General features: G+C 41.9%; 1 protein-coding gene across 9 annotated transcripts in view; it reads left to right on the forward strand.

The window, feature by feature from the left end:
- sox5 (SRY-box transcription factor 5) overlaps positions 1-10,968 on the forward strand; it is a 105,172-nt gene that overhangs the window by 75,204 nt on the left and 19,000 nt on the right. For 8 of the 9 annotated variants that reach the window (XM_015049901.1, XM_015049878.1, XM_015049850.1 and 5 more), the window contains one exon: positions 4,916-5,080. In XM_015049901.1, coding sequence (XP_014905387.1) covers positions 4,916-5,080 — 165 coding nt within the window. The remainder of the gene's footprint in view (positions 1-4,915; positions 5,081-10,968) is intronic. The other variant, XM_015049871.1, reaches the window with a different exon arrangement.

Genomic DNA, 10,968 nt, shown 5'->3' on the forward strand with positions numbered 1-10,968 from the left:
TCTCTTCACAAACAGCCGCTGCGTGTTTTATTGTTATTTCCATAATGTTGCTCTCAAGCGAAGGCATTCTGAAACTATTCCCCTCGTCGACTGATGCATACTCTAGATAAGAGGCGAGGAATCATGCTTAGAAACGCGGCTTTTGACCAGATGACACTCCATAGCAAGTGAATACACGGGATAAAAGACAACTAAGAGGAGATCTCTCAAAAGCCCCATGATAAGTGCATTTCTTAGAGAAAATGTTTTAATCTCTGTGATTTAAAGCTCTTTCTGTCATCTTCTTTTCTAACAGCCTCCATAGAAATGTGCAGACTAGCTCTTCCAGTCAATAGTGGCTTAACACAGAATCCTCTACAGAAGGTTTTTAAGGCAATGGAGGCTTTGGAGTGTGCAAAGGTTGGCATTTAGCATCTTAATCTGAGAGATGAGTGGGACATTGTGCATTAGAGCATATTAATCTGACTCCCTATTGACCCTTCATACATTGATACAGTTATCATTCACATCAAACAAATGGCGAAAGACAGACTGGGGAATGTTGATAATGCCATAAAGGATGAACATCCAGAGGATCAGTTGAAGGGAGGAACTGATAAAAAAAAAGGGTGGAGAAGGAGGTAGGTGGATGTGTGAGAGGAAGAAAATGCGTGTGTGCATGTGTGTTATAAAGAGGGTCAACAGCGTGGGTCAGGCATCATATGGAGAGGCAGATGTTGGAACATATTGTCCTAGATTATCGCACTGTACTCCGGAGACATAGATGGACGAACAACGGGTAGACAGATAGAGGAGAGGAGGAAGAGGAAGGAGGAGAAAAGAGGAAGGAACAGATGAGAGGAGGTAGAGGAGAAATCAATGGAATAGCTTGTCTCTGTACAAAAACCTTATCTAAGAAGGAGCGGAGTAACAGCGAAGCAGTTTTCCTGGACATGGGAATTCTGTCTGTGTTGGTATCTCTCCTACCGGAGGTGATAATTGATTCCTAGAAATATTTCGAGATAAGCTGGAACAAATGGTGGGATCAATCAAGCCTGTACAGATAGCTGGTATGCTAGCAAGGTCCTGTTTTTGTGTTTTCTATCACAACTTTGAAACCGAATCAAACTCTAACACAACTTGATTCTTTCATTGTGTTATGTCAACAAAAAGCCTTTGAGCTTCTTATTTAGATTAGTGAACAAACAAAGCCATGAAGACAGAGGAACACAGCAGACAGGTCGAGGATAAAGTTTGAAGCAAGTTAATGTTTCTATGGCAACTGTGGAGGAGCTACAGATATCCACAGCTCAGGTATGGACAGGATGGAAAGATGGATGGAAGTAAAGGCTCGAGACTGTGGCAGAAGACTGACTCTAAACATACAGCTAGAGCTTCATCAAGTTATAGTCTTGAGTTAGAACGGCCTAATCAAAGTAAGGACCAAAATTAATTCAGAAATCTGTTGCAAGACTTAAAATTATTCTTAAATTGGCTGGTAAAGCTGGTGGAGAACAAACATTAAAAAAATCTAAAATATTAAAGTCCTATTTAAAAAAGCACTGTGTCTATGCTTTAAAAATAAATTGAGTTATTACATAATTATATTTTTGTTTTTGTTTTATTGCTATTGAAGTCTATAAATGCTGGCTTTGTTGTCTCTCAAAGTACCAGAACATTTCATCACTGGGAGAAATGCACAGTGGTGGAGGACAATCCATTTAGATCCATACAAACTCCATGTAAACAATACACTTTGCTAGCTAGCTCAGACAGTGAGGATCAAGTGAGTTTGTAATCTGTCTAAAGCTGCAGATTATTGACAATGACTCAAATACACACACACACACACACACACACAGACTGCAACAGGATACACACTGTACAGAGTCAATAGTGCTAATACCAAACAGTCACCCTATGTCTTGAGTTTGGGATCTCCAATAGCCTCACATTGTCCATCAATAGGGCTCCTATTGCCACACACACACACACACACACACACACACACACACAGTGTGTCAGCGAGGGCAAGAAGCACTCACTGACCACTAAAAATGTTAACAAGAGCTTACACAAACATATGCAGATGTTGCTGGTCTCACATTAGGGGATTAAGGACAGAAGGAGTGAGAAGCAGGTCTTAATGGACGTACACACACACACACGCACACACAGAAAGCGCAGCAGTATGCCTGGCCAGAGAATGACATTTTAAATTCCTTGGTCTCATCCAGCAACCTCGATTGAATTTTCTCCCCCTCTCACTTATTGTTTGTGTGTGTGTGTGTTCACTCCTCCAGTCACCCCAGGGGGCTTTGCGCTGTCACTTCCTGTTTGTTGACATGCATGTCGTCGTGGCGACGCTCTGGGCACGCTCCGCAGTGCCGCTGCCCTCTGCACTGTGCGTATGTGCGTGTGTGTGTACATGTGTGCACTCAAACGGGTGCGTGTGTGTCATTTCTCGCCGGCCCATTGAGCAGCCTTTGAGTCTGGCCTTGTAATGGAACTCGATTCAGTCCACAAATAAAGAGGCCTTTGAACCACTGGTCCGAATATGGCAGGAAACACACACGCACACACACACAATCAAAGATGCACAAATTCATACACACCCGCCTGTGGTGCACAGGCTGGAGGAGTTTGGCTAGTGGTAAGGGGAGTTCATACTTGGTTGCACCTCCACCCCTCCGCCCACCACCTCTCCTCCACCTCTTTTCCAGGAGCTACAGTGCAGCTAATTGAAGAGAAATGAGGGAGCAAGTAGCTGATCAGATCTCAGCTAGCTGGCCTCCACATCCAGTGATTCATGACGGATCTGCTGGCTTAAAAAATACCGCACCCAGTCCATATAATGTACAAGCTACCTTGGTAAAGACACTAAGAAATAAATACATCTGGAGTCATTTCAGTGTGCATTCCAACCAGCCCTGATGAGTCTGCTTTAATCAAGCTCTGGTTCATTTGGGGAGGTGTGAATGCACAATTGAACTCTGTTGCGGACGAGGACCAAAAGAGCAAACGCTGGTCTGCCTAAAAACCTAAGACCTGGCTCGGTTAAAGTGAACTCTGGTGCGGTTTGAATGCCTGTGTGAATGCAAATGGACAGGAGACCGCTTAACTAACTATAGGGATAATCATAGCTATAGTTGATCACTGTTTGAGTAATGTCACTCTGTCAAGCCTTTTCTAACCTTGTTCAGAAAAAAATAAGTTATAAAAGTATGTGTGACTCATGCAGATATCGTAGCACGTCAGTATCGGTATCGGACAATTCTCAAAGATGTGATATCTGTATCGTATCGGAAGTAAAAAATAAAAAGTTTCATCAGGACACCCCAAGTGATACACTACAGCAAAAACATAAGTTGTTGTGATATATGTTGTAAACTTTTGAGGAAAAAAAATCAAAATGATTTAAAAAGTACACACAAAAATGTTAAGAAACTTTTTTTTTTTTGGCATAAACTCAGTTTCACATTTCAGTAGTTTTCAAGTGTAAAGTTTCAAGGTATTCATCACGGATAACCAGAGATGTGATTCTTCCTTTGGTAAATAATTGATTTCGCTGGAATGACTGGTATCCTTTCTTTAAAAAAAAAAAGAAAAAAAAACTAAAGTAGAAATTCAGCAATAGCAATAGAAAAGGGAGGCAATTGTAAAAGAAAACATGTTTCTGTTGTATTACTGGAGTGTTTATTATTGCAGCCACTTGTGATGGACGTAGATTCCTCCCCAAAAGTATGTCTTTGTTTCTTTCCAGAGATTAATCTCTTTATTTGAGATAGCAGAGGAGAGCAGGAGGTAACATGGCTGTCAGCAGCGATACAGAAAGAGGTACAAGCAGACAGAAAAGCATGATGAAGAGAAGAAAATAATGGTGACAGCATCTCTTCCTTGTCCATTTGCATAAACCAGCCTTTGTTTGACGCCGGTGGCCGGCAGCCAACCGCCAACAGAAGGACGGAAGTTAAACTCAGAAAAAGAAAAACGGTGATCTTCATCCAGAAAATTATTCCACAAGAAATAAATAACAATTATAACTATTCAAAAAAAAAAAGAAAAACACACACACATCAGTGACTTCTCTCTAAACTAAGCATTCTGTTGCTCCTCAGAGGGAGGAATAACAATTCGGAGGAACGCAAGACGACACGGCGTCTGGGAGATTTGTATTAGAGCACATGAAAGCAGCTGAGCTTTGCAGGATGGGTTTGATTGAGACAGAAAAGAACACTGAAGCTTTTTCCAAGTTGTGATCATTTGTGTGTGTGTGTGTGTGTGTGTTGCCTCGAGGGAAAAAAAAAAAACAAGTGAATTTACCAACACAGCATCCTGCAGCATAATGCCTTAAATTAATTAGAAACTAATTAAATACAAAAAAAAATAAGACTCAGAAAGCTGTGTTTTTGTTTCCTCCACAACAGTTTATTCAATTAATTTATCTTTATTGGACTATATTGCTGCTCTTATTGTAACTAAGCTAAGAGTGACACACATTTTCTCTTTTCTCTGCATCATCATGATTTTTTTTTCCCACCTTGTGCCAGAGCCAGGCTCTCCGGCATGACCTCGATAGCCAGAATGTTTGCCTTTCTCCCACGATGCACCTGGAGGGGACATGCCCATCTCTAGGCCTGTCAGAGAGGCTGTTAGCGCTTCTCCCATGGGGTGAGGGAGGGGCTTTGGGGGGGTGACAGTAGAAATGTCCCTCTGTCACACAAACAGAGGCCGGGCCACTAATGGCCTCCTCTTCTGGAGCTTTTTAGTTGCCTTCTTCCTTTTTTGTGTGTGTGTGCGCTCTTAAGTATTCATTTATTCATGTCATCCTTTTCTTTCCTCCCGCTCCCGTAACCTCGCTCCTCTTCCTTTCTTCTTACTGTCCACTCCTTCAAACCCGCCCGGCTCTCTCCCTCCCGCCTCTCTGACCTGGCAGCAGTTGTACGCAGCTCAGCTGGCGGCCATGCAGGTCTCCCCGGGGACGAAGCAGCACGGTGGCAGCCTCGCGCCCCAAGCCAACCTGGGCGCTCACTCCCCACCCACCAACTCACATCCACAGGGCGACAAGAACCGCAGCTCCCCACCTTCAAACAAAAACAAGGTAAGATGGGGTAAAAAAACAAAAACGAAACAAAACTCAAAAGGCCTTGTGTTTGCGCTTGTGGATGTGCATGTTTCTGTGCTCAACACACAACAGCAAGAACCCATCTGCAAGATTACCTGTCATGTATTTCTATATGTTATGTAACTTAGGGCAATGCTGAGTGTATCACCGCACCTCACCCAGAACACACGGTAGCCTCCCATGCTGTGAAGATGCTGTTGTTCAGATAATAGTTAAAGTAACTCAAATTTAAGACTTTTTAAGACCATTATGAATGGAATTTAAGGCTTGTACCTCCACAGAAATGTACAAACTTTGTCCAAGCAAGTGGCAAAAATAAATGCAAAAAAGTTAGTTAATTAGCTTGGGTGTATTAGTAGCTAGTTAGCGGTTGCCTCACAGTAAAGATATCTCTGTGTGCGACTTTTGCCTGACATTATTAAAGGCCAACATGCTTCTTTTAGCTGAGCTTAAGACATTTTAAGGCCCTAATTTTAGATGCATGAATTTAAGACTCTTTAAGGCTGGAAGGTGGATGAAGATTATATAGATTAGAACTGCAAAAACACAAAATCCTACCAAGTATTTTTGGTCTAGTTTCTGGTATACTTGAAATAAGACAAAACTAACTTACTAGTAACTTTTCAGCAACATACAGGAGCTTGTTTTAAGTAAATAATTCCTTAATATTGATGAAAAAGTACCAGTTCGACTGACAGATTATTTCACTTATAACAACATTTTTCCCACAAGTGAAATAATCTGACAGTTGAACTTGTTCTTTTTTAATATCAATATTAAGGAATTATTTAATTAAAACAAGCTCCTATATGTTGTTGAAAAGCTACTTGTAAATTAGTTTTGTTGTATTTCCAGCGTACCAAGATATTTGCACTAGAAACTAGACCAAAAATACTTAGTAAGATTTTGTGTTTTTGCAGTCTAGCAACATGAATTAACTAATTTAATTTTAAATAAAGATAGTTGTACAAAAGAACACCTAAAGGCATATGAAATAAGCATTCATGTATTAAACATGGGACATAAAGTGGACAGTTGGGTACATGGCTGTCTTTGCTCTTGTTGGTATAATTTACCAGCATGTTCAAAAACTTTCCAGTCCCATAAGAACATTAAATGTAACTCAAAACAGGATTCATTAATACAATGTAAGATTACAATATGTCTCACCAAGAGTCATTTTCAAAATGTAAGTTTTTTGAGATTAACAACCAACTTTTTGTTTGCAGTCACAGTGAATACTCTGTTGACTTTGTGTAAACAGTGAAGGTGCTTCCTTCTTTTTCTGACTTCCCACAAAGCGTTTTCCTCAGATAAACTTGCTCCCTGATGATTCTCAGTCACTTCATGTCTGCAAATCAAATAGAGTAACTTCATCCCAGAACCCCCAGCTGGTGTCCCATCGTGGTCCATTTGGGAGGATCTGTTGGAGTTTGTGTCGTTTTCTTGGCTGACTGCCTGATGGGTGTGATGAGAGTGGAGCCTCGTGTCCATCCAGGTGGAATCCTATGAATATCTGGTCGGCCTCCTGCACAATCGCACAAACATGCTCCCTGGTGCTCGAATGACCTCTGGTCAGTCAGGCAAACACGCACAAGGACGTTCGTACAAGAAAGTTTAGCTCGTCCTTTTCTACTTTTTCCTCTCCGGTTTCCAGATTCCTGATCAATGTTCCCATTGTTCCCTTTCTGAACAAACTGATCTCTGACTTTGTTCCCTGCAGCCTCGACTGCCGACTCACTCCCCACTTCTCCATCACACACACACACACAACCATCATACCCCGCTGTCACACACACTTATTACCATATATATAGAGTCAGGCTGGCAGTGAAAGTCATGGCCTGTGGTGGAGGAAGACCAGGGAGTTGTAATGGCTGACTGGTGAGCTGACCAGAGTGGACCCTGACAGCCTATTTACCAACGTTTTAGACCAATTTTAAAGACATTCACCTTTTTTTTGGCTTAGACTGACCCCCTCAATGCTTCCTCAAAAACTTTTCCTCTTTGTCACCATGTCTTCAGTCAAGTGACATGTATATTTCATAGGTGTCCTCCCCATGCGGGCTCTATGTCAGGGCTCCAGTCATTTAGAAACTCAGTGGCTGGCTCTGCTCACAGCTGTTTGGACTCAGGCACACACAGCTTAAGTGCTTTACCCTCGGGTGAGACACAGACACACGCACACACACACACACACCCTCTGTGCTTAAATCACTGCAGACTGCATAAAGCTTTCTTATACGCAAGAGTGGATGTGGAGATGCAGGCATGCATACACACACACACACACACACAGTGGAGGTCAAAATGATGCGCCATATGTAGCGCTTTAGCCCACATGCAGCACAATCACCCATGTACATGAGTGTGACGGTTGGCAATGGCTTATTGTTTCAATAAAATCCAACTATATTGAGATGATTTTCTAGTGTTTTAATATTGCTTAAGAAGATTTAAGATAATAAAGAAAGCATCTTTAATATCTTAACGATGCAAACAAAATAAAATCTGTCAAACTAGAGTCAGAACTTCTCCACCATAGATTTGTGCCAACATGTTTTTACAGTATTTGTTAAATGACTGTATGCAATACTTTGCAGAAGTATTTTATTTGGAATCTGTGCATTTGTGTTGCGAGTCTCTAATTCATAATCAGCTTTTACTGCAATCACAACTTGAAGTTTTCTAAATCATGACTATCAGTCATTTTTGCTCATTCTTCATTATAAAGTAACCCAAGCTTGGCTAGATTTCAGGTTTTGCCACGGATTCTTAATTGGAGTTAAGTCTGGACTTTAACTGGGCCATTGAAACTAAAGAACTGCAGCTCTAGCTGTATGTTTAGTTGTCCAAATTGAATCTCTATCCAAGTCTTTTGCAGCAAGTTTTACAAATCCTAGACCAGCTTCCTCACAGTATGATGTTTTCACATTGGGTAATATGGAGAGCCAGTTTTTACTCTAAACATTTTTGTTCATAATGCATTAAAAATCATGCCTCATTTAGTTGTATCCTGACAAAATGTGAAAAGGTTCATAATGTATAACTTCTTCAAGGTGCCTTAAATGTTGGAGACTGATGCAATTCTGCATCACTGACCTAAAATTGACTTCATATGTTGACCTGTCCAGGGTGACCACTGTAGATAGGCACCAGCACCCAGTAGGGATAAGCTTGTAAAATAATGGATGGATAGATGATATTATAGTTAATAGAACAGTCACTTCAGCTTACCTCCACACACACACACACACACACACTGTCATGCAGAGCAGACAGGGATAAACGGTGGTGGCACAGCACATGTCGCTTTAATTGAACCGTCAGCTCCTGCAATAAGATGCAGAACACTGATGTCACTCGCACATGTCGGCATCCGCAGAAGCAGCCCACACACACACATGCGCGCGCGCACACACACACACACACACACACACACACACATTATCTCTCCCCTTCTGCTTCCTCTCCATCTCCGTGTCCCTCTGGCTCTCGCTGTCACTCTGCATGTTTTCTGTCTCAAAGCTGGAGACCGTTTCCTCCGCCAAGAGAGACACAAAAACAATTGTATTAATTCAAGATTCCAAAACCTTTAGAGTCCTCATGCAAAAAAACACACACACACACACACACACACACACACACTTTAGAGCTTGTTGAACAATATCTCTCACACACACAAGCACGCACACACACACACGAGTCTGTCCAACGTCTCAGCTCCACTCTCTAAACTAATTCCTCCACACTGGCATAATGCAGGTTGGCCACCTTCCCACCACAGGATTTGGCTTGGCGCGGAGAGGAAACTCCCCCAACCACTGTACGAGCGGTAGAGGCATTAACTATTTGTAATAAATATTCAAACGCGTTCGCAGCCAAAGCCCGCCGTAATATGGGTCAGGATTGAGGAGCTCCCGCTCAGTTTTCCTCTTTTTTTCTCTCTCCTCTACTTCTCCGGCCCATTGTCTTTCTGAAGGCATCTTTGGGGGTCCTCCGTCTATTTAGAAAGACCTCCCTAATGAAGGACAATCCGGTTAGGACTCATCGCACACATACACACACACTCACTCACACAGAGGATGGCACATGCACGTCGTAGGGGCTTAATTGGAAGGGCTTAATTGAGTTGTGAGGGGCTCATAAGGCTTAGTGTGACTCAAGGAGAGGGAATCAGGAAAAGTCGGCCTTAATGAGTGAATATACAACACACACAATACTTTCTTTCTTTCTTTCTTTTTGAATCCCACTATATTCTGGTTTCTATACTGCCTAAGCTGCAATTAGACTAATGACCAGAAAATACAAATAATGTCTCTATTCTCTCCCGTTGGCTTTAAATAGAGCCACACCTGAAAGTTATCACCAGTTCTGTTAAATAACATTTCAGTAATCAGAACTGTATTTTCACACGTCTGCAGTCTGGCCCGACCTACCTGCATCACCGTCTCGTTTGGCACCGGGCTTTTAATTGTGGAGTTTTAATTACACTGAGAGGTGTGTGTGTGCGTGTGTGTGCATCTGCTCTGTCTGATCTAATTCCTTCCTTCCTGTCATGTGATGCGTCTACGCTGCCCCTGATTGGATTAGGTCGTCAGCAGGGGTTACGTTGCCATGACTGCTCACAAGACAACCTTCAACTTTTTCTGTCCTTTGAAATTTTCCACATTTTTGTCGTAAAAAAAAAAAAAAAAACCTGATTCATTTGTAATATATAGGGCTGTTCAGCTGTTTAGATTTTAGTTGTAAATATCGTGAAAACCTTTCATTTTTTCCTCCCTTCTTAAGTGTAGTGTGTATGTCTTAATTGCCTCTTGTTCAATATTTCAAATAACGTTTTGCTGTAATTATATATAATCTGGGGTATTAAACAATAGACATCTGCGTCACTGTTTGATAGAATGCAAGCAGCCATCTTCACATCATCCCACTAATAGATTCAGGTCTTCATAACTCCACAGTATGATGCTGCCTTCCCAGTGTGGCTCTTTGTAGCTTCTCCAGAGTTTCCATGGGCCTCTTGGCTGCTTCTCTGATTGGTTAATTTGCTGGCCTGTCAAGGCTAAAGTAGTACTGGGCCTTTCTCAGATGTTTGAGGAAAACAAAATCTTAGTATTTTCTATCCACTGAACCGTTCAATCAGATAAGAACACAGTTTGTGGATATATGATGGCGCATTGGGGCTACTGTAGATGGAAAATAAAAATTCTGAAATTTTGGGATTTAACTCAGAAATTTTCTAGAAAAACCCAAGAACATTTTTGAGTTTCAAAAGTTTAACATTTTCAGCTTTTAGAACTCAAAAATGTTCTCCTTTTTTCCCGTTCTGTCTACAATGACCCCAGTATGCCGTCGTGGTGCTTGTAATGCGACACAATGTGAAAAAGTTCGACAGGTGTGAAAACTTTTGCAAGTCACCGACCTGTTTAAGTAAAATTACTCCTTTCACAGTGTATATTTGTGTTTGAGGCATAAGCGGCTGCCTTCCTGTTTTCTCCACACACTGGGACGTTCTCTGAGGTTTCTGCTCTCCAACGGACCAGGAGCGATTTGAAGTGACAGACTGTCCTCTGCTCCACTCGCTGTTTGATGCGTTGAGACGTTGCTGCATCTTTGCGCTCTCACACCTTTAAAGGCTGCGCTATTCTCTGTGAAAGACAGGAGGCATCCTGTATATTTATACACAGCGCCGCGGTGTTCCTCCTCACCGTGTATTTAGTTGTTGCTTGCCATATTGTTTGGATGTGAGGCTCTTCAAGAAGCAGAGCTGTACTGCATGTTCCCACAGCTTGCATGTGGAGTGTGCATGCGTCGCTGTTATAGGTGGCCCGTTGTTTTGCATGTGAATGTCAGTTGGGGGG

This window comes from Poecilia latipinna, unplaced genomic scaffold (genome assembly GCF_001443285.1).
Source record: "Poecilia latipinna isolate Pla-1442-1.1 unplaced genomic scaffold, P_latipinna-1.0 Scaffold46, whole genome shotgun sequence".
NCBI classification, from domain to species: domain Eukaryota; kingdom Metazoa; phylum Chordata; class Actinopteri; order Cyprinodontiformes; family Poeciliidae; genus Poecilia; species Poecilia latipinna.